Source organism: Carassius gibelio, chromosome A4 (assembly GCF_023724105.1).
Source record: "Carassius gibelio isolate Cgi1373 ecotype wild population from Czech Republic chromosome A4, carGib1.2-hapl.c, whole genome shotgun sequence".
NCBI classification, from domain to species: Eukaryota; Metazoa; Chordata; class Actinopteri; order Cypriniformes; family Cyprinidae; genus Carassius; species Carassius gibelio.
This window is the reverse complement of record NC_068374.1, coordinates 34,074,006-34,099,243: the sequence shown is the minus strand read 5'-3', so window position 1 is coordinate 34,099,243 and position 25,238 is coordinate 34,074,006. Positions and strand designations below refer to the sequence as shown.

At 36.1% G+C, this 25,238-nt stretch overlaps 1 protein-coding gene across 24 annotated transcripts in view; it reads right to left on the bottom strand.

Annotated features, from left to right (window-relative positions):
* LOC127978662 (pleckstrin homology domain-containing family A member 5) overlaps window positions 1-25,238 on the bottom strand; it is a 125,578-nt gene that overhangs the window by 74,743 nt on the left and 25,597 nt on the right. Inside the window, exon 4 of one of the 24 annotated variants that reach the window (XM_052583630.1) lies at window positions 9,090-10,009. The exons of the other annotated variants lie outside the window; for them this stretch is intronic. Within the exon in view, the coding sequence (XP_052439590.1) occupies window positions 10,006-10,009 (4 nt within the window). The 3' untranslated portion in view covers window positions 9,090-10,005. Of the gene's footprint in view, window positions 1-9,089; window positions 10,010-25,238 lie in introns of those variants that run through there. 24 annotated transcript variants of the gene reach the window in all.

Genomic DNA, 25,238 nt, shown 5'->3' with positions numbered 1-25,238 from the left:
ACACACACACACACACACAAGGTACACAGTACGTTTTTGAACGAGTCAGCTGTGTGAATAATTCAATGACTCATTTATAAAGGCAGTATCTTGTTTTGGTCCCAAAAGTGAATGATTCAAATGACTTATGCGTGAAGTCACTTGTTTCATTCCTGAACAAATTAGTGTTGTTAAATGAATAATTGAGTAACTAATTGAAAAGACTCACCTACAATGTCAATCACTTGTTCTATTCGTGAATGAATCAGTGTTGTTGAACTAACTGATTGAGTACATGATGTAGAAGATTCATTCACAAAGACAATAACATTCCATTTATGAATGAATCTGTGTGAATGATTCAGTTTTTTTTTCTTTAAACGAACCATTTGGGTGAATGATTCAAATGACTCATCCATTAAGACAATAGCTCGTTTCATTCATAAATGAATCCGCTCTTCTGAAACCGATTGAGCCAATAACCAATCGGTTGGGTGGATAACTCAAAAGACTCACAATCACATATTAAATTCCTTAATGAATCAATGATGTTGTATATATAATTGAAGTGAATATTTAAAAGACTCAATCATACAGACAATTCAGAAATGAATCAGTGTTGTGAATGATTCAAATGACCTACTGGTGCAGAAAGAGTCATTGTCAAATCACCACTAATGCACAAAATGACAACAGTTTTAATGGCTAAGAGAATTTAGGCATGTTTACATTATTTTGTGAGTGTCAATTTCTATTACATTTAAATGTAAAAACCTGAGGCCGAAGTAGATAAATGACTAGCAAGGATGCTCATCCAGGATCGTGTCCTACTTGTGTAAATCATGTTAGGATATTGGCATTACTGCAAATTATACCTTTATTCCTCACTCTATGCTTCATTTGAGTGCACTATGTGGCTGTACGGTGGTGTTTTATGAGCAATTTACATTTAATGCGGCTTCTGTCTTCGCACCCCAATTCACCCTCAGGGATCAATAAACTACGTCTATCCCTCTACACAAGAAAACCCACGCTAAAGCACAGCATGGAAAATCAGGTCTGAAGGAATCCATCACTATGCTGGCTGACAACTCACTGACCGCTCCAAAAGATCAGGATTAAGACGTGTTTTTCAACACTAATTAAACACGGGGAAATCAGCAGCTTCTGTTTGTGCTTTCCTAGTAATTTGGGAAAAGAAGGGCAGAGGGACAGAGTTGATACGACTGAGGCCAGAGAGATTAGAGAGACAGATTGGTGAAGGAAGCCTCGCCAGAGACGCTGATAACATGCCTCTGCTAGTTGCGAGATGAAAGGCGCCGAGAAGGAACAGCTTTGCAGAGTGGCAACAAGACTTAGATCAGGTCTGCGGAACGGATTCAGTCATATCCGACTACCTGTGATGTGCAATGTGCACCGAGTGACACTGATACCCAACGGCATTACAAAAAAGAGGTGCAAAACCAATGCATATTGTTTGTCAAGCGTGCATCAATCACGGAGATATGAATTATTGATGCATCACATTGATCCCGTCGCATTACCGAATCTGTCAGCATGACACCAATTACCGTCTCAAGAGCTGAGATGCTGCAACAAGAAACACGCATCTTGCTGTCAGCATGGTTTGAGTGGTGATGTAGCATTTATATATGAAGAAAGAGAACATGACGCAACCATTTTCTCCCTTGATGAATCATGCACCACCAGGCACTAAAAGCCGGGTTCACTGAAATAAACGATTTTATGTATATTACATATCAGTGTGCATTTCATGAGGCTTGGCACTGTAATATTCTCACAGCTGAAAAAAATGATCCACAGCGCCATGATAATAATGACACGGTCGGCTAATATTAGCAATTACGTGGTGATGGATGAGTGTGTTATTGTAGGAGGCGACTGGGACCGATGTGCCAGCAGAATCCGAAATCAAAAAGTTCCCCTTTACTTATGCAAATCCTTGAAGACATGCAACATCTCCCTCAACGGCTCAATTAATGGATGTGATTTTAAACGATGTGTCTGCAAAGATGCCGCTGTTCGATGCCTTTGTTGTTGGCGAGGGAAGCGCTGTTCTCCCTCAGGCTCTGGGGAAATATATGAACTCTGCGTGAGTTTTGTCTCTTTGAGCTTTTATCGCTGATAAGAGGGAAAGAAACAAAGCAAGAAACCAGCAGAGGATTGCGATGCGAGCGCTGTGCTCACCTTGCCTGTGCTCTCCCACACTCTACGTCCCACTGAGGCTTTCAGTCGGTCTGACAGGGGTGCGAATGGCTACATACCACCCCTAATGCGCTAAAACCCTCTGAAAGAGAGGAGAATATGGACGAGTAGCGGAAAAAATGAAAGACAGTGAAGCAAGCTCTGAAATGCCCACGTTAGGCTAAGTCTGGCATCCCTTGGGATCAAGGCAGGGAGGCAAGTGGATGTTTCGGGATATTTAAAGACATTTTAAAGACATGCATGCTTAAAAGAAAAGCACCTGGGAGTTCAAACTCATGAAAACACTATCCGTTCATAATTGCATGATGGGACCAGGGCTGTTTTTTAAACTCCAGTTCAACTGCTGAATTTAAAAAAAATGATGGATGGATGGATTCAACAGGAAAGCAAACAGGAAGTAGAATTAAGATTAAATGAAATTCAAAGAAATTTTACTACAATAATAATAACAACAATAATATTAATAAGACGTAATTAAAAAAAAAAATCAACTGTCAATTTGAACTGTAGTAGTAAACATGGTGTAAAATTAAAAAAATAATTGCAAATTTTGTAAATGCAAAATGAAGTGCAATTTAAAAAAAAGATAAATTAAGTTGTCAAGCCAAATGTTAAATGGTGACTGATTTTTCATATATAAAAAGAAAAATAAATAATGCACAAAAAATACATTTAATTAAATCAAATATAAATGTAAAAAAGAAATACAATAACAAGTGAAAAACTAATAATCCCGGTGCACATGGGTAACTCCAGCATGTTTTTGCCCACATTTATTCTCATTATTCCACATTATCTCTCTGGAACAATCTCCTCTTCTACTTTTAGGTTTTAAATATCAGAATAGCAAAAATAATATTGGGTTCATGTTGTTCTCTGCCAAGCCTTCAGCCCCCAATATGATGCAGGTGACATTATTCCTCCTCAAACAAGAATAACAAGCCTTACACACTATATCTGGCCTGATTTCTATCACACTTTTCTAGCTCCAGAGCAAACAGCAGTTTAGTGTGAGCCTCCAGAGAGACAGAATGAGCTCAGCGTCTCCCAAACACCTTTATTTAATAATGATCTGACAAGGCGTCTCATTAGCAGCTTCTTCCTCTGACTCGGACAGTTGCAGGCGTTCATCGCTTTACAAAGCATTGGGCTGAAATTCACCGTGGAGCAGGACGACTGCCGCGGACTAACACACGGCTTGTTATTTCCTTCTTAATAGGTGTTTTCTTTGTGCAACAGGTCGCTAGATGTTATAATTAGTCAGATTTAGGAAACTAGGCAAAGAGAAGCTAGTGTTTAAAACCTAAAAGTCCCTCAGGCTATGTAACGTGTGCTGAATATCTTCTGAAAGGGATGGGTGAGATAGGGAGAGATTTCGTCTGGGAGAACAGAGGAAGATCGAGCGTTGGACTGGTTTCAGATGTTATATAATGATAAACTGCAAACCTCACGTCTCTGTGACTTTAAGTACGTGCCGGTGCTTTTCACATGCACTTTTCCTGTTTTAGTGCATGTGCATGTTACTCACACTGAAGTCTTACTGTGAGTCACTGCTGAACAGCACAGGGGTCTCTATACAGTCAAGAATGAAAGACCCTGGAGGGCTTCACAGACTCACTGAAGGCTGATGCATGCTGGGAAATGATCACAATGAGATGCATGTATGTCGTTATGTATGGTTACGTATGCAACAGAACACTAGATAATCGTGTACTGCACAGTATACAATACAATACAATACATTTTAACAGTATGCAACATGTATATTAAGCATTTTGCATCAATAAACATATTGGACTGTAGCATGCTACATAACTGTAAAATATGATTATTTCACATTTGTAACAATAATTGTAATAATAATACATTCAATAAATAGCAGTTTAATAATTAAACATTTAATTAATAATTTATATTCATAATTTTTGATGCAAAATATATATATTTTTTTATTTAATAATAATGGTAAATTACATTTTACATTAATTCTTTTAAATTCATTATTTCAAAAAATGCCATCCCAATTTATTTCACATTTTATTAAAACAACAACAACAACAATTACAAAAACAATAAATAGAATAATTTAAAATTAAATGACTAATTTATTAATTTAAAATGGATAATCATTTTTATAAATGCCTGCCCAATTCATATTTGTATTACATAATAATAATAATAATAATAATAATAATAATAATAATAATAATACAAATAAATGATTCATTAATTATTTACAAATTAAATAATAACAACAACAACAAACACCAATAAATTGAATAGTAATTTGATAATTAAATAATGGAATTTTTAATTTAAACAAAAAAAAACTTGATGGGAATGGTTTTTTTTTTTTACATTTTAAATCATTTAAGTTATTTATTATAAGTTTGACAGCCCAATTCAGAAAAAAAAAGGGCATTGCATTGTGGGGAAGTAGTACCCGGCTCTCATCTGACAAACCTGGCCTTACTGTACCTACTGGCAAAATCTTGTCGTATGGTTCAAAGTATGCAGGTATGCTATCATAATATAGTATGGTAGTATGCAAGTATGCTATTGGGAGCACAGTCAGCGCTTCAGTATCCTCATTCCAGGGTTGATGGATCTTTCTCTCTAGACTGATTCTGCTTGCAGGAGCCGTGTGGAGTTTCAAGAGCACTGCTTAAAAAGCAACGGCAGCACTATTGAATAAAAGAATCTCCTTTATGCATGTATCCTGGTAATCCATAAGCCTGTGAAAGTTCTACATCACTCCGTGCTTCTGCCCTCCTCAGAGTCTCAGTTACAGATAAAGAGAGACATTTTATATCGACAGTGACCAAAAATATTTTTCCTCTTTCCAAAAGCTCAGCCAGGCAAACACACACAGAGCTGCAAAGCCAAAATACAGCATGCACAATAAGATGCCAGCAGCATTAAACAACTCAAATAGAATTGTGAAATTGATTATGATGAGATACAGGTAAAGACACACACATTTATATATGCATACACACTTACCGTACATGAGCACTTCATGATAAATCCAGCAGAGATCGGTGTGACTTACACAACACACTCATGTGTGTGTGTGTGTGTGTGTGTAAGAGAGAGAGAGTGTGTATGTATGTCTAAACTGCCTTCACTGGCCCTCATCCATGACAAACCATCAACACTTCTGTTCCCTGACGTTTCTCCACAAGCAATGACAGAGAGAGAGAGAGACAGAGAGAGAGAGAGAGAGAGAGAGAGAGAGAGATGTTGCTCTCACACAGCTGCTGCAGCGGCTGATCTCACTCTCTTGCTGGCTTTTAACTGAGCATGCTCAGAGCATTAGGTACAATTACACCAAGAACTAGTGTTTCATACACGTGCACCATACAATCATATATGCATGGTCTAAAATTAAGTTTTTATTCAACATGAGGTTAACAGAGCTATATTTTATATATATATATATATATAAATATAAACACCAGTTAGATTTAAATCAATATATATAATAATAATAATACAATGTCATATAATATAATACAATAATAATTCTGAATTTGGTTAGGATGATGACAGGTAATGATTATCTAAAATATAAATCATAATAATAAATAGAAATAAATTAATTATTATTTTAGATAATGTTTTTTTTTATATAGCATGATATAATAATACGATAAAAAATATATAAAACATTATAAAAATGTTCAACATTTCTAAATGTTAATGACGACAACAAAGGTGAAAATATAAAATGTTAATAATTTGTTTCCTTTCTTTACTATTATACAATAATAAAAAATAGCTACAATAATTTTGTAATAGGGACAATAAATAAATAAATTATTTTTTCGTTTTTTTTTTATTCTTTTGGTGGACTAATATAACAATTACTTAAAAACTACTTTCACTCATAAATGGCTAATGATAACTAATTATGAAGAAACTTCAATAGGACATTCAATTAAACATGACATTTTGAAGTAAAACAACCAAAATAGTATTTTCTTGTAAAACATAGTGCAATAATCTCCAACTGCCATATTTAAAAAGTTACCAGACAGCCATTTTAATTATTTGCCAAAGCCAAATTTGACTCCTATTTTGTGTTTTATACCCTGTTTTCATGTGTACGTCCACTTTTTGCAGTGATGCTGACTCTTTAAGATATCTCAGATCGTCAGTAGTCAAGACTGAGGCTTTAGCAGACACTGTGGCACTCTGGATTGAGCTGAGAACAGCACATGGATTCGTTATTTAAATCAGCGCGTGTATTTGCATGAGTGAGCGAGCGTGTATGTGTTTGTGCCCGCGGCTCTGACCTGTCCTGCTCCAGTTCTGCTGGTCCCAAAGCACTGGCCCTGGGCTCAGTATGGAGCTGCGAGCTAAAGCTAAACTCTCTGAAACTGGGGCACAGATTGATGACAAAGAGAGCGAGAATCATGGGTGAGTTCGAGAAGAGCCCTCCAAACACATGTGCATTCATGGCCAGATGTGACAGAGTCTCTGGATTCTTCTCATGCACACATTCAGATGAACAACTGAAGAGATCACAACAGCGCCCCCATCTGCTGCTCAACGAACTGCAACTCCTCAGGCCTGTGTCATCGAACTCATTAAAGCGTGTGATGAGTTTGTTGAATATAATGTTATCTTGTTTACTCTGTTGGTCTGGATGGCATGAGGCAGTTGGTGCTTGTTTAGGAAACAGGGTGTTTATGAGAAAGTTAAAAGCAGAAAAAATTGGAGACACTGGCCGGAAAGCAAAAATAAATAAAAAATAACCTAATATGTATCACCTTGAGTTGTTAGTCATCATTGACTTCCAAAGTATGAAAAAAAAAAAACACTATGGAAGTCAAAGAGGACCAGCCTTTATTATTGTAATTATAAATGGTAAAACAAAATTCAGTAAAAATCGCAGTGGATTCAACTTAACATAGTAATATAGTATTTAGCCATTATGTGCTGCCATAGAAACAGACTCGGTTCTGACTCGAGAGAAAGTGAAGCGATCACAGTGAAATTTCTGTCGTCTCATAATTGCTGTAATTGCACACAACACTGCAGAGGTAATGTAAAATAAATAGATAAATCACAAAACTGTTATTTTGCAAACACAATTATCAGCTCCTGCCGTGTTATAAGAGTTATCTCTGTTGAGACACAAACATCGACAAACGTCATCATGTGAATCTGCAGCTGCCTTATTGCCATGGTGACCATTCATCTCACACACACACACACACACACACACACACACTTACAGTAATACATTTTTCTACACCTCTGAATGTCTTTCATGCCTTAAACTGCTGTTTGAACTCCAGACAGTGTCTCTGGTGGCTATCAGTCGATCGGGCCACACACACACACACACACACACTCACTCAAGCAGCATTTATCATCTTCCTGCAGCAGTATTACACAACAAACGGCTGGAGAGGAAGGATTGCTCCATCAACGCAGCACTGATTCACCTTACATACACTAACAAGGGAACCTGCCTGAGGTCACGACCTCTGGATAACTGAACTGTGCACTGAGAAGCTATGACCTTACCAGCACAGGGTTATTAGTTATATCCAAAAAAAAGCATTTTTCTTGCCCTTTTGAACTAGTCAATGTATTACTCAGACGTACTGTAGCATTCACAATGCAAAACTGATGAACTACGCTGTGAGCGACACTAGTAGACGTTACCTAATCATAAAACAGGACATTCTCTATTTCCAAAGTGACTTTTCTATTCATTTGTGATTTGTTGGAGAAGGATTTTTGACAACCATCCTGATTCAGATCGATTTGCTAACGAATCAGTTGTGTTTACTGGATAAGGATTTTTAACAACCATTCTGATTCAGACTGATTCAATGATAAATCATTCAGATTCACTTAAAAGAACCGATTTTGAGCAGTGCATTCCTATTGTAAGGTTTCTATTCATTTGGGATTACTGAATTAGGATTTTTTACAATCATTCTGATTCATACTGATTCGTTAATGAATCATTCAAATTCGTGGAAAAAACTTTGAATGCTGAATTCCCAAAGTGACGTTTTTTTTTTCAACTGTGATTGTTGAATAGTTTAGATGTTTCGATTCAGACTTATTTGTAAATGCATCATTCATGTTTACAGATTTATTATTACTTTGTGACTGCTGGATAATAAACATTTTGATTAAGGGTGATTCACAAATACATCTTTGATTCATTGAACAGAACAGATTGATTCCAATTGTGTTATTTCCATTAATTTGTAATTACTGGATAAAGATTTCTAACAACTATTCTGATTCCAACTGATTTGCTAATCATTCAAATCATTCAGATTCACTGAAAAGAACTGACTCAAAAGAACAGATTCACTGAAAAGAACAGATTCACTGAAAAGAACAGATTCACTGAAAAGAACAGATTCACTGAAAAGAACAGATTCACTGAAAAGAACAGATTCACTGAAAAGAACCAACTCAGAACAGATTCACTGAAAAGAACAGATTCACTGAAAAGAACCAACTCAGAACAGATTCACTGAAAATAACAGATTCACTGAAAAGAACCAACTCAGAACAGATTCACTGAAAAGAACCGACTCAAAAGAACAGGTTCACTGAAAAGAACCAACTCAGAACAGATTCACTGAAAAGAACAGATTCACTGAAAAGAACCGACTCAAAAGAACAGGTTCACTGAAAAGAACCAACTCAGAACAGATTCACTGAAAAGAACAGATTCACTGAAAAGAACCGACTCAAAAGAACAGGTTCACTGAAAATAACAGATTCACTGAAAAGAACAGGTTCACTGAAAAGAACCAACTCAGAACAGATTCACTGAAAAGAACAGATTCACTGAAAAGAACCGACTCAAAAGAACAGGTTCACTGAAAATAACAGATTCACTGAAAATAACAGATTCACTGAAAAGAACAGATTCACTGAAAAAAACCGACTCAACAATTCACCCACAAAATGGCTTGCAAAATCTGGCTTTTCAGAAGAACAACATCTAGCTGTTCAAATATTTAAAAGAAAGCAGAAAACTGCCTATAAAAAAAAAATGTAAATGTCTTTTCATCATAGAAATTTCCATGACTTCTCCAGATCTGAAAATTGCTTTCCTAATTCTAGGTTCTCTATGACTGCGGTGGGCCTGTTTAAATATAGAAATCTTAAATATGCAGCAGCAAAACTGGCATGTTTATATCCAAAGACTAACCAGAGAATGGAAAAATCATCACATAAAACTAAATTAAGACTAAAACAAATTACAAATGGACTATAAAGTGACAGTTCACCCAAAAATGAAAATATCGTCTCATTCATTTCCACTAATTTCTTCAAAATGTCTCACGTAAAAATGATCATTTTGAGTTTTTAAACAACAAATGATGATCTAATTATTCTTTTTTGGTGGGGAAATGCTCCAAAAGTGCAGAACATGGTCCTTTTGTAATATTCTCTATGCAAGTGAATCATTACATCTCATGTAAATAGTAATCACACCCATTCAAACCCTATATTACAGCAACAATTGAAGCTCTTACTACCCACACTAACACGTCAACAAGTCCCAGACCAGCCGTACTAGCTGTCAGACAGTCAGAGCTCATAAAATCAAGGTGTTAAGGCACAAAAATACACACAAAAAACAGATGTGCTCTCAAAAACAATCCTGATGATCCAAAGCCTCTGTTCTCCGCTGTATCTACAACCCCAGAGCATTAAACACACACTTGCCTGTTCATCACATCACACTGCTGTCACACAAACAGACTGATTCATAATCAGTCTCATGGATAAAATAACAGATTGAGAATCTTACCTGCTCGGATGACGACGCGGTCGGGATGGACATGAGAAAGAGAGAAACACAGAGAGCGTTTGGTTAGTGCATGAGTCCTGAGAGGAAGGTGAGACTCAAATCAGCATCACATCAGATCAACACTGCCCTCATCTGGACACGCAGATCTCACCGCAGTCATGTGACACATTCACATGTACAAATACAGCTGACAAGAACATGTGAGTTGTGTTTCCATGACCATCACATGAGGAGGGTGCTGCCAGGTTGCTTGTATGCAGTTTTGAGGTGCTTTCTATGATATTTAGGTCTTGGGTTTCAATGCAAATCTAAAGAGTTAGATATCTAAGGTACACATTTTATATTATATTCTTAAATACAGTTTTAAATGTAATGCATTCTGAAGAATTAAGTGGCTAAATGAATCTGCCTTTTTTCATTGATGTTGAATTGGATATAACAAGGTGAAACAAACAAAATTGATGCCAAATTGCATCTTGAATGTATTTTAATGTAGTAGAATTAGGTCAATTAAAGTGAATTAAAATTCAAATAAACTCCAAATAATTTTTTTTATAACTCAGAATAAAAAAGATTTGTTTACATTAAACATACATTTATTATATTTATGACAAACGTTTAAATATAATTAATAAAATAATTTAAAATACTATTTTATAATATATAATCATCATCATGTTTTAAAGAATTTAATAATTGAAAATAATTTTTTTTTTTTATTTATTTGAAAATTAATGCAGAAAAACTTTAAATGCGGTCCTGATAAAGCCAGATATCTTATACATAAAAATAGTTTAAATTCTAATGCATTCTGGGAAATGAAGTGCATATATGAATATTTGTATATTTTCTTTTCTTTACATTTTGAATGGATTTAAACATTTTAAAACAGCAATGCGTTCATTTGTAGCTAAACAGAGTAATACAATTAGATACATTAATAAAAGATAGAACATGCACATAAGGGATTCAGAGAGGTTTTACTATCTTGTTGATCTCTTTTTGGTTTTCCCAATCGGATTAGGAGCCAGATAAAAAGGAAAATCATGCCCTCTGCTGGACAAATGCTGTCATCTGAGACAGATTTGATAGCAGAAAGATTTAGACACTTTGCATACAATCATTTACTGTCAAAAAGTCTGTTAAACCTTGCTCTTTAAACAGATATTTATCGGTGTGGATGCAGCATCATGCAATAATTCTTCCTGACAGAAATGACTTGTTAAGATGGAGAAATCCTCAGGATTGTTGATGTGCAATGATTTCCTGTTTCAAGCAGGTGGAGTGGGACCTTGCTTAGTCACAGCAGTGTAAAATCTGCTCAAAATGAGCCAACTTCCTCCGCAGGTTTAGTCAAAGATTACAGCACTTCTGCCAGTGATTTAGAAGACCCTCCTCCTGTGATTTCAGACTGAATCACATTTTCACTGAATCGAAGTGAATCTTTCTGGGAGTGTGAATCATTTTATTTTTGTCAACCGTACATAAAAGGATCGTTCAACCGACACACACCCCCGCAGACCCTGATGACACACACATTTCCCATCACACCCAGCAGACTGCGGAGAGAACAGCTGCTCAGGACAGTCGAAACGTGTGCCAGACTAATCGAGCTAAATGAGCTGTGCACTCATAACACACAACAGCAATGCATGCTGGGAAAACAACACCACAGAGACATTCAGTCTTCAGTTTGACATGGTTTGCGGTAGGCTTTTGATGAAAATGTCCTTGCCAACTCCATGTCTCTAGCATGATATAAATGCATCATATTTACATACATGTGGATTATAAAACAATGCATAACCAGTATTTTAAGGCAGCGTGTGTGCGCTCCTGACAGTAAAGATGTTACAGAAGAAACATTATGCTGATGTCAGGTGTAAGATATATGATGATGCAACGCGCTGCATGCATTTGTCACAGAGAAGACAATCCCAGAATGCATTGCGATAAAAATTAACCCAAGATGGTTCATTTTAATCTATCAAAAATAGTAATATCTATTTAAAAAAATTATATATATTACTTTTATCTCATATGTAGAGCATCTCAAATCAGTTTTATTTCAGTTTTGTAATTTTATAAAACAGATGCTTGTTTCAGCACCATTTGCTATTACAGTATATCAATATTTCGATTTTATATTTTAATTTTAGTTTTAGTAATTTTGTTGTATGCTTTTGCCATTTTTATTACTTTTTGTTTGTCATTTTAGTTTGAACTTGAAATCAATTCATACATTTGTAATTTTATATTTGTAATATAAAACCATTATTATTATTGTTAAACACTCAATTTATTTTACAATATTTATTATTTTGTTTAATATTTTAATTTATTTACAATTAAATTTGCTATATAATTTTTCTTGTTTAATTAATTTATTATTTTATTTTTGTTTTTGTTAAGTTTTTATTTGTAATTTTTTTTATTAATAATTTTGAACTGATCTTTTGTCACTTTTTGAATCTCATTCCTTAAAAAAACCATCCCAAAACTGCAGGAGTGACATATCTATCACTAGTTTCAACATAGTGATTGAAAACCAAATAGTTGAATTGCAACATCTTGCACAGTCTCTCTCTCCGTCACGATTGCATAACAGAGTTTGTACGAGATGAATGTACTTGTGCATGCATCAGAGGGAGGTCAGCATCGGGTGACGGGGTTAAAATCAGCTCGGAGCAACTAAACACAAATGCTTGAGTGATTTAGCTCATTTGTGTGGGGATCTGCCAACTGCACGTCTTGTGGAATGTGGGCAGATTCCTGGAAAACCTAGTGCACGAAACAAACATCAATAACCATAACGTAGTGAGTAATTCTCCTTTCAATCCATTCTTGGTTTGAGATGCAGAATTAAATTGTGTCATTTCATAACAGACTCCATCTTTCATCCGGCCGTTTTAAACGAGCGGTTACAAGAAATTGAAACAGCCATTCAGTTATTACAGCAATAAAGTGGCTTAATCATAACACCGAGCATGATTATTATCAGATTTTATGATTAGAGTACAATCGTCTTTGATGACCATCCCCACAGAAACACTAAAATGATTATGTTACGTAAATAAGTCTAATATGAATCTGTTTATACAATTTATCAGATGATTCTATCTTGAACGCCTCTAATGTCACTTAAATGAACATTCAGAGTGTTTTAATGCACGAAACAGACTCGCAAAATCCCTGAGACAAAACCAGAGTCGTTCATAAACCTGTACCAAACCAATCCTCCCCTTTATAATGTCGAAATATCAAAACAAAACAAAATAAAGCAACTGGAGGGGAAGCAGCGGAAAAATAAGAAACCGGTCTGCAAACATTGCTCGCCTCTGTGTTGTTTACAAAGGCAAAGCCTGCGTAGTACTCTCGTCTCATGCACATGTGTTGACTAGTTAACAGTGTGTGTGTGTGTGTGTGTGTGTGGATCGACCCAGTGCTCTGGGATTACAAACTTGGCTGGCACGTTGAAAACAGCAAGAGCTGCTCATCAGCTCAAACACATGGTGAGGAAAAACACAAACATTTAGACGTGAAATCTGATTATAATAAGTATAATACTAAGTGTAATAAAAATAATTATTGTTATGATATTTTTCTTAAATATGCACTTTGTTTTAATGTGAAGTTTTACAATAGTAGTATATCTAGTTAATAAAATAGTAGTAGTAGTAATATGTATTAATATTATTTATAGTCATATTGATATGATCACAAACTTGTTTGGCATAAATAAATAAATACGTTCACAAGTTTTATTACAAAAACTGAAATGTATTTATTTTACATTTTTAAGCAAATACATATTAAAGCTGCGGTAGGTAACTTTTGACGCTCTAGCGGTTAATAAACAGAACTGATTGCGTCTTGCGGAAGAACATCGTAGCCGGAACTACTTCTCTCTGTTTATGTCTATGAAGAATCACAAAGGTACTGGGTTACTCCGCCGCGGTACCCCCGAAGCAATCTAAAATAGTCCGAATATAAACACTTATTATAGGTGCACCCTAGTGATTCAGGACAAGCTAAAAACACGGTTTGGAAAATGGATTCATGGTGTACTCGCTTATTATATACTCTGATTGGTTGTTTCTTACCGGGAGCGATGCATTTCTGCAAATGGCAATAGGACACTGGGAGGAGCTTGATTTTTTTCACAGATTATCTGTCTCATATTCTACTGTCAGGACATAATGACAGGTTTAATAAATATGTAAAAAAGATTTTTTTGCAAAAGTTCCCTACAGCACCTTTAAGAAGGATTTTTGATTGATGTCTGGCTCAGCTTTCAGACAACCCACACAATAAAGTTAAAAAGCTAAAATAAGTTCAATTAAAATAACCCACTATGTTAAAATATGTAGTTTTTTTTTCATCAATGTGAAAAAAAACTTATTTTATTTCAACTTAACTCTTTTTAACATCACGCAATTATCTGCTTTATGCATCGACCTAAAACTTTGACCTTTTGCAAACTTTTGATTTAATTAGCCTATTATTAAAATGATTCAGATATCGCATGCCATTGCGATATCCATATCGCGATAATTACATTTGCAATATTTCGATAAAAATCGAGCAGTCCCAGTCCAAATTGTCGTTTTATTATCGGCCAGCAGCAGCAGTTCCCTTTAGTTATCTACTCGACTAGCCTTGCACATCCCTAGCATTGAGACGGCCATCAGAAACCGCCCGACAACATGGTGCAGGATTGAACATGGTGGAAGGTCGTTTCACACAGTATCACAAACACACGAACACACATGCTAGTGTCTGGCTGTTCCTCCATGAATAAGAAGACACTGAGCCAAATGCCAGAGCAGACTCCTTCTCTAATGACTCATCTGAATCAGATTCATGTGGGGGTTTTTTTTATTTCTATTTATCATTTGGAAAATTATGCAAATATTGAAAAAGCAAGCAACATCTGATGCAAGATTTGCAAGTAGCAAAGTAATCCAGAAGCAGCTGTCTGGAGGAACAACACAAAGACGAGCCATCGCTGCTGCAATCTACGGCTGTACAACATCTCTGAACCTTCGTCATGGACTCAAAGAGTTGAGCAACAACCGTCTCGCTCTGTTTTCACGGGTGGGGAAAGGTAAAGAATGCAGAGCGCTTGTCTAATTTAACACACGGGGTATATATAGATGAGCACGTCTCTCCTTTCAGCGAGATTCCTCAAGCTAGGAAAGCCTGCAGAACACGTACACACAATAACTCACGCAAAGACTCATAAACATGTCTAGACGCATTTTGAAACAGAGCCGCAAAGGTGGCGAACAGGTTGAGCGAGTGTGAAGTTTTCTCAAGAAAACTCCACGTGAACTACAGGACGAAAGCACAGGGATTGAAAGCCAGGGCTCCCTCGATGCTCGCCACCACTTCAACAATAAACACATTTCTATGACACAGCAGTGCTGAAAAACCATCTTATGAAAAGCCAGAGCAGAGCAGGCCAGAATCACCCCACCACCCTTTAGGAATGTGACAGCGGTCGGCAAAGCCTTCCCGAGCTGGAAACCTGACAACGACTCTCAAACTACAAGCCAATCGCACAGAGCGGGTGAGGCACGCTACACGTGGGTGGAACGAAAGCTCTCGATGGAAACAATAACACATGAAAGGGCACTGCAAGAGATGCTGGGACCAAAACACACACACACAAAAAAAAAAAAATTCACACTGAGCGGAGGAAGAACATACCTGAAGAAATATCTGATATACTTAAAAATCTGATGTATGGTGGCCTCCGAGAGTATTTGAACACTTAAGACGCTTAAAATGCTCGAAGGTCTTTGCATTATCAAATAATAATTAAATATTAATTTATTTGTTTTCTTAAATGTGGCATATCACATATACATATATATATATACATGCTTCTCTTGGAAAAATCACTAATGCTCAAAGGCAGTTATATGAACAAAAACACAGAAAAACAACATTGTATATCAATATAACAATATTATAATTATTTAAAATATTTCTTCTATTTAATACATTTTAACATTAAATACACCTGATTTTTTAAAGCAGTTGTCCTGGAAAGTGAAAACTTACACTTTTTCAATATGTTTTTATGAATGCAAAGTTCAGTAGAACAGCATTTAGTTGAAACATGCTTTGTAACATTTTGCCTTTAGTGCTACTTTTGATCAATTTAATGCGTCCTTGCTGAACATAAGCATTAGATTTCTTTACAAAAAAAATTATTTATTTTATAGAACTACATACTTTGCAAAATTATGTTATATTATTCTGTAGCATGGTTTGATTTTTTTATTTTTATTTTTTGTAATATTTTATATATTTTGTGACATCACGTGTGACTAATGCAGCCAAATCCTTTTTAGGATGACTATAAATAAGAATAATAATGATGAAAGTTGTTTTTCATTTGAAGCAACAAGAAACACAAAAGCTTCCTGCTGGATGTTTCAAAGAGCAAACGGATGCTAAAAGCAACTACCAGTTTGTCCAGAGATTCACGGTACGTTCGTGTCAGAAGAATGTAATTTATGCAGATGACCGTCACCCAGAAAAGTGAGAAACTGGGGACTTTTAGCCTTGACTCACAAGTTTGTGTGTGCGGTATTGATCGTGACTTCTAACTGCGAATGCTAAAGATATGATTTAGTTCGGTTGCATTCTGTGTACCGTTGATGAATAATAGCCATAAAGCTTGCCGAAATTACTACTCATGCGAAGTGCTAGGCCACAACTCTGAACCTAATTGTGCAGATCTGAATAAAAGTAAAAGACTGTCGCAGGCGTTTAAGGACAACCACATGTGAGCAAGTGATGACATGAAATAAACATTTTCTTATTCTTCTGCACACACACACACACACGTCTGCTAAAGTAGAAGAAGCACTGAATATTAAACAGCTTCCTCCCTCAGCAGTATGAATGGAGGAACCATTAGCATAATGAGGGTTAAGAGGACATATTTACACTTTAAAGCATCTTATTTTCCCCCTGAAGTCCATTTAGAAAGTTAGTCAAGGCTTCACGCACCAAAAACAATCATAATGGATTATAATTACACAGACTGGCCTTTATTAATACAAATGAGCTACAGCTTTTAAAATATATATATATAAAAATAATATTATTTTACATATATAAACTAATGATATTTTACATATTTTGACATTTAAGTATTTGTATAATAATATTATTAAATAATATTTTTACTATAATTTAATATACATCATTTTCTAGATATTATTTGTAATAATATACAACCTTTTTTACATTTTCAAAATGAAATGCAGTTTATATATTCAGTATGGTTTTTGCAGTTTTTTTCTACTTTAAAATTAAATCACAATTTTGCATCAGCAAAATAACTGCATGCATAAATATTTCATATAAATTGCCCTACTCAGACGGACGGCTGAAGAGGCTGAAAACTGCATAAGTGAGAAAAAAAAACAGCTTTCTCTATTTTTTATCCTTTAATAAAACGAAAAAGCCCCTGGCAGCAGTGACTGTCAGACTGGATGCTGTCTGTGAGCCGAGGGCAGTCCTAGAAAGGACACGCGTCTCTTCATCTGTCCTTGCTCCCGCAACACATGGCCACAGCACAGGGCAGCTGGGACACTATAGCTGGGGCCCATGGGCCCCCGAAGGGTCCGATCCATGGCCTGCGACTGCCTCGTCGCTCATGAGCTGCGTGATGAGCCACGTTCCCTCAAGCAACGTCCATCTGTTGCCGCAGGGAGCATGAAGTCTGTGTGATCTGCAGCAGAGAGCAGCCTTCTGCTAACGTCTGTATCCACACACACAGTCTAGATTTCATTCCTTTGAGTACTGCTCCTCTGATAGCTTTGTATGACACAAAATCTCTGTATATTACATCGGCACCCCAAACCATCACTGACTGTGGAAACTTTACACTGGACCTCAAGCAACGTGGATTGTGTGCCTCTCTTCTCTTCCCCCAGACTCTAGGACCCTGATATCCAAAGGAAATGCTAAATTTACTTTCATCAGAGAACATAACTTTGGACCACTCAGCAGAAGTCCAGTCCTTTATGAAGCGAGACGCTTCTGATGCTGTGTGTTGTTCAAGAGTGGCTCGACACAAGGAATGCGAAGCTGAAACCCACGTCTTGCATACATCGGTGTGTAGTGGTTCTTGAAGCACTGACTCCAGCTGCAGTCCACTTTTTGTGAATCTCCCTCACATTTTTGGATAGGTTTTTTTAGTGAATAAATCAACTTTTTGATGATATTCTAATTATATGACCAGCACCTCTTTAAATTTGTACATTAAAAAATATATATTTTCAATAATATTTGTATACACACACACACACACACCGATATTACAATGAAACGATTCTCAAACAATTAACTGAAACAGTTCAAACAGATTCAACAAAATGGATCAAACTTATGAACTCAAGACAGTAAGTCTTCCTAGTCTTTAGAAACCTAAAGTTCAAACAAAAAGTGCACAATAATTATTGTAACAATTTCAATGTACACAATTAGCTTCCTCCGATGTGGTGAAGGCAACCTAATAAGTTGAATTTGCCAGTGTGATGGGGCAGGGAGCAGAACTGCCTCATTTTGCTGCTGTGCACTCATTATTTTGGCCAAAGTCATTTGCATTAGCTGTGGAAAGCATTAATCTCTTTAGCCTTCAAAGGCCGGATCCAGGTCCCAGACCTCCTCTATGTCACTACACTCTCAATGTAATGTGAAATCCCTAAAAAAAAAAAAAAAAAAAAAAAAAAAAACTATTTTCTCTCTTCATTCCGTTTCTTTCTCAGCCGGGGCCTCGGGGCACCAAGGGGACCGGCAGGACGCCCACACACACGCAAACACACTCACACGAACACCAATGAGACTCCGAGACACAGCGCTGAATATGAATTCATACATGTAAAACTCTTCAGATAATTGAGTGACAATCTGTTATGACAGAATGTGCCTTTCGCTAAACAGTCAAACCTGAAGAGACATGAGTGGTTTTATGAAGTTTATTTATATAGCACATTTCGTACACAATGGTAATTCAAAGTGCTTTACATAAAACAAAGTAAAATAATTATGAAGAAAAATTATAAAAATAAACTCCTCTTGTTTTGTGTGAACCCTTGGTATTTCTAACTGATTGATCCTAATGATCGGAGTGCTCTGTTAGGTTTATATTCAGTGAGCATATCTGCAATATATTTCGGTCCTAGGTCATTTAGTGACTTATATAAGAGTAAAAGTACTTTAAAAACAATCCTAAATGTAACTGGAAGCCAGTGTAAGGACCTGAGAAACATAAAATCCAGATTTGTGGTTATAAAGTCATTGATTAGAAATGATTTATTTTTTAGTGAGCGAATGTTTAAAGATGCTATCTTGATTGCAATGCTTTGTGTCTTTACATCAATCTAAGTTTGTTTCATAACAGGCCACAGATTAGATGAGTTTGCCCTTGGGCTTGAGAGTTAAATAACAATTGCTGGGAAAAAAATAAGAAATAAAAATGGCTAAAGTTGCTTTATCCAACACTGAATATCATGACCACTGGACGGCAAACCATCAGAAAGAATGGTGCAAGATGTCGAGCAAGTATAAAAAAGTGCCCTATTTTTGTAATCCAAACCTCACCGAGCCTGCAAGGTTGATCAGACACTTTGCAAATATCACTAAGTTTTCTGGTGGCTGCTCTTGTTTGTTTTGCTTTTCCACAACTGTTAATGTCTCTGCTATCTAATTAAGTTCAAATGAAGGCCGATCCTTTATCCCTCGCACCTTCCCATAGTCAGAACATCAGATTACTTTCGTAAAGGATTGAGCGAGAACAAGTACATTAGTGCAAATCTCTGGTCACTCAAGCACAGAAAAACATAGCTGAGCTTAGCAAACTGGAGCGTAACGGAGACTGATAGTCCTGGCCTCTGAAAGATACACACCTCAGCAAGAGCGGCACAGGCTAGACATGATCCTTCAACCATTATTAGTCTCTTTCTGCCTCTGATCCTGTTCAGTGTGACCTCGCTGCAGGCCAAACAATGACCTCATGTGGCATTAGTTCACTCTGGAGCAAAACAAGGTGTTCAAATTACAGTCTCATAGACGTCCATCACTCTTTGGTTTCTAAGTGTGACGATATATGTGATTCATTTTTAATACCATAAACATTCCTAGTTGGCTCATTTCGTTGGAGCTTATAAGTTTAATAACAACAACAATGAAAACAAAGTACATGAATTGAAAAATGTATAAAATCTTCAGCTCAGTGCAAGTCACTTTGAGCATCTGCCAAATGCATAAATGGAAATGTACCAATAGAAATTCTATTATTTCCATTAATTCTATTTCAAGTAATGACATTATTACTAATACTGTTTTAGTTTTATTTTATTACTGTTTTAGATAATAACCCAGATTTAGACAAATATCCATTAAAATCACAGATCTAAATGATATTATGTTTGCTTGAAAATTTGGCTTTTTTAAATTTGAAAAAGACTAATGAAACCGTGAAATTATGAAATTGTGACATGCTGAGAAATATGATAATTGATAAAACTAATTCAATAGAGTATTTGAAGTAGAGAAAACTATTCCTCTTAAAGTGAAGCGATTTAATAACCCATTACATTCAGTTCAACAGTTTTTCATAACCAGCCACTCCACCAGTCCTTTACATACAACACAACCACAGAGGCCCTGACAGGTGACCCGTGCCACAGAGCAAGGCTTCCTGCAAACTACAGATGCACAAACACAACATACTCAGCCTCAGGTTCAGCTCCACAATTCATAACAACTTTTAGTACGAAGCAGCCGGCCAAGATGTGTTGCCACCACTAACACTCAAGACAAACGACAGAGATGAAAAAAATAAATAAATAAATAACCACAGCACTGCGAATGTGTTCAGAAACCTGAGTGATGCAACCAATACCAGAACATTTCCACTATAGGGAAAACCTCATCAAACAATCATAGAGACCTGAGAATGTCAGATCTGTTTGCACTTGCAGTAAAAGAGCATGACATCTAACCCATTTAGAACATATGACTATAGTCACTTTTATTAGGAAAGCAATGATTTCAATGTAAAACGTTTTAAAAGGATACAATGATATAAAAAGGATACAATGATATAAAAAATACTCTGGCCTAAACTGTAAGCAATAATTACTTGCAAATTAATGCCGATAACCGATAAATGGCTTTTAAAATAAATAAATGTTTTTTCTTTAACTTCAACTCAGCTTTAAATCACAGCAAATACAATCAAAATGTAAAAATACACTTAATTAAAAAATGACGTTTAATTATAATATCCAATACTGGCCGATACAAAAAATATATATGAAAAATCTAATATCGGCTTATAACCGATATGTTACCGATATCTTTTGCATCCCTACAATATAATAATTATTTAATATTACAACTCAGAAGTAGTTTATAATTACGGTTAGATATCCAACATCAGCAAATACAACGCATGCAAAAATCTCTAATATCAGTTAACTTGAGTACCGATATTTTTTTATAAACAACTATTTCTGTTATGTTTAATGACATCTGAAGGCTTTGTGTATAATTAACAATTAAATATTAAATACATGATACATACAGAAATCTCTAATATCGGCCAATAACCGATATGTTACCGATTTATAATGTTTCTCTACAACATAAGTAGTAATTTGAGACTTTCTTAGAAGTATCGGTTCATATTAATGTGTCAAAAATAATTGCTTATTCTCACTTTGTGCATTTTGATTGGAATACATCACATCCAATCAGGCAACTACTTAGACTAGTTGCATAAACTCTGAATGCGGCACAGCTTGTTTGGTTTAAAAATTCATAAATATAAATCATACATTCTGAGAAGGGATATTGAGATATGAATAATGGCACCTTTGAGCCACTGGGTAGGTAGAGTAAGTCATTTGTCATTTAGGAGACACTTTTATCCAAAGAGCAACCCGGGGTTAAACGAATCATGCATAGAGATTTCAAATAATAAAACGAATGTAGACAAAAAGTACTAGGACACTTTATACTCAAACATTAGTGAAACTACACAGGCAGTTACTCTACTTGATGGGAACAGACATCAATTGAATTGGCAGATGTCTGAACCGGTCAATTATTGAACGCAATGACATTTGGACAGTGGCACTTTTTGGGACCACTGATATGAAGGCAATACCCTGTGCTGTCAAACACAAGATGAAATCTCAAATTAAACTGGGCAGTAAGGGGTACAGAGGAGCTGAACCAGCATCTCTTCCACTGTGAGCGTCTTTTTCACATCCAGAAGGGTGCAACTGCAGGGGTCAAAGCAATTACTGTAAGTACAGGAAGAGGCGAAATGGCAAAAGCAGGCGCTCGTGCATGTCCTCCTAGGTCTGCCCGGGCTGCTGCTATTCTATTAGCATGGCAGGATAAGAAGGACTGGCTCATCAATCCCAAGACTTTAATTGAGCTGGTTTCCCAAGCTCCTCTCGGGCAGAATAATTAAATGACAGGCAACAAACAACAACAACAAGAGGTCCTGCACAAGAGGCAAGGGTGAAGACGACAAAAAAGCCCAGATGAAGGTGATGGATCGGGCCGACGGAGAGCTGGGATGCGAGGTCATAAATAAGGAACGCTGCTGGGCCGTGCTGATTAGAAAGCCAGATTCCCAGACTGCGTCGATCAGGGAAAATGGAAAAGCGTCTAGGGCTGAGGAGCCACTGGAGAAGAGGAATTGCTGGATGCAGCTCGCAGGAATTTAAATGACGGAGCCACACGCTTCTGTCACTCTGCCCGAGACGCCAATCCGCCGAGACCCGCACACAAAAACACACAGACACGGGCACATCAGAGCGAGACTTATTTTGATGTGAATCAGATTTCTGCTCCTCACAAGCTTTATAACACTCGACTGTGCCATCTGAAGACACGGAGATCGCTGCTATATGTGCAGCGCAAACTAATGAGCAGATAAAAGCTTGACGCAGCAGGGAAGGTAGATGTTGAGCAAGATGTAGCTCACTCGATAGATTCCCTCTATCGTCTCCAGCCAATGTCATTTCTAGGGATTTCCAAGATGTCAGTCTGTGTACAAAAGCATCAGACGGACAACGGAAACACACTTGCTGGGTTTCAATCAATGTATTTTTATGCACAAGCTGGATGGAAAATATAAGAAATATTTTTAATAATTAGTAATATTTTTAAATATTGAAGAATATAAATATGAAATATATATACATCATTCATATATGTATAAAAAAATCATAAACGTAAACATTCTAAAAAATAAAATCTAATATTGAATACATATTGTTCAATATTTTATAGTATATATAATGTATATAAAATATTGTTTCAAGTTTAGAACATAAATATAAATAACACTACTAAATAAAACATGCATAGACAAATTTTTCTGTTTTCCTTTTTTTTTTTTTTTTCTGTGTGTGTTTTTATTATGCTTCTTTCTTTTCCCTGTTCCTCTTACATCACTGCGTTCTCTTTTGTGCATGGTTTGTTTTTTCCCTGTAATTTCCCTCCAGCACTCCAGGCCTGGTGCGGTCAGACAGACAGCGGAAGAACGTGACTGATTTAGAAAACAAAAGAGACCCCTTCCACTTACAAGCACACATGCTAGGCCTGCACGATTAACTCGATCACGCTATAGCCCCATGCAATTTTTAATTCACAAAATCTGCATGCTTCAGACTGATGGGACGGCTTTAGTCTATTATACACATGTGAGGCTCACAATATGGCATTTTCACACTTTAGGGGTCTCATAGCACTTTTATAATAGTGTATGTAAACACTCCACATGAACCCCATCTAAAGAGGTGATCTGACTACGGTTCATTTTAAATGTGCAATGTGCTTCCCTCATTATCAATGCAGAAAACTCTAGGTTGACTTTACAACACAAACTTAAATCCAAACATTTTGGCAACTACTAAACAAATTGAACTAATGCCTAGTTGGCGCAGATTCAACTACACACAGATGTCTTGCTTCAGTCTGCTGCCAAAATAAAAGCTCAAGAGGCAATGAAAGTTACACACTAATATAGTACAATGTAAAATATCCAGTTACGTAGAGAAATACAGAACTTCTTGCATGATAAAACTCAATTAAAAATGCTGAATCTGCTAAATGATTAAATGTAAATGATGAAGTGTTCAAAATGAGAGACCTGGCAAGTGAAATATTACAATTTATTAGCCAATAGCTAACAAAAAACATTATTTGGATGTCCAGCATGGAAATTTAGATGCATATGGGAGTGATTTACTCGCATTGTAATCGCAACGTTTATTAAATTAATCTTAATGTGATGTTTAGAAGTGTCTCTTTAAGGAACCAACTTGGGATTACTGGGAAAGGAATCACAGACCACCTCAAAGGTGTTCACATGCACTAAAACCACTTCACACACACTCTCACACACACACACACACACACTCACACAGTTCCCACACTGTGATGACGACAGCAGCCCTCCTCCACAGATTTACACAATTAAGTACGAGAAACACAGGAGTGCTTCTCTTGGGAGCAGAGATAAAAGGAGACAACAAACCGACCAGCCATGGGAACTCCCAAACTTGTACTACATGTGTTTGAGGAACACTAGTGTCACGTGAATGCTTCAGGAGTGCTTCGGAGGTGATCCAGTCTACAGGGTTTTCTCAACCTACTCCATTCTCTTCACTGGGTGAAAGCAAAAACTTTGGAATAAATGCAAAAAATTAATAAATAAAAAATTAAAATTCTATAATTAACAATAATAATAATGTGAGGGAGTGTGTGAGCAGACAGAACCATATTTGTGTGTGTGTGTGTGTTTGTGTATAGATAGATACACACTTTCACACAATACATATAACAGTATTTTATACATTATAATGCATTTTAATTTGTTTCTACATGTTATCTTAAAGGGTTTTTCTATTGTATTAATTTTAGTTTTAGTATAACACTATAATACCATTCATGTTTTAACTTTTTATAATTTAAAGAAACCAATCCAATGTATATTTGACATTTAAGGCTTAATACTATAGAAAAGCACTAAACGTTTTTCAGTTAGTGTTTCCAGCTTGTTTATTTTCATATAAAAATACAGCATACAGATGCATCAGACAATGGTATAAACATCATTCAATGTAAATTGTGATCATCGTAATTAATAAATAGCAATTACAATTTCAAGGGAATAAAC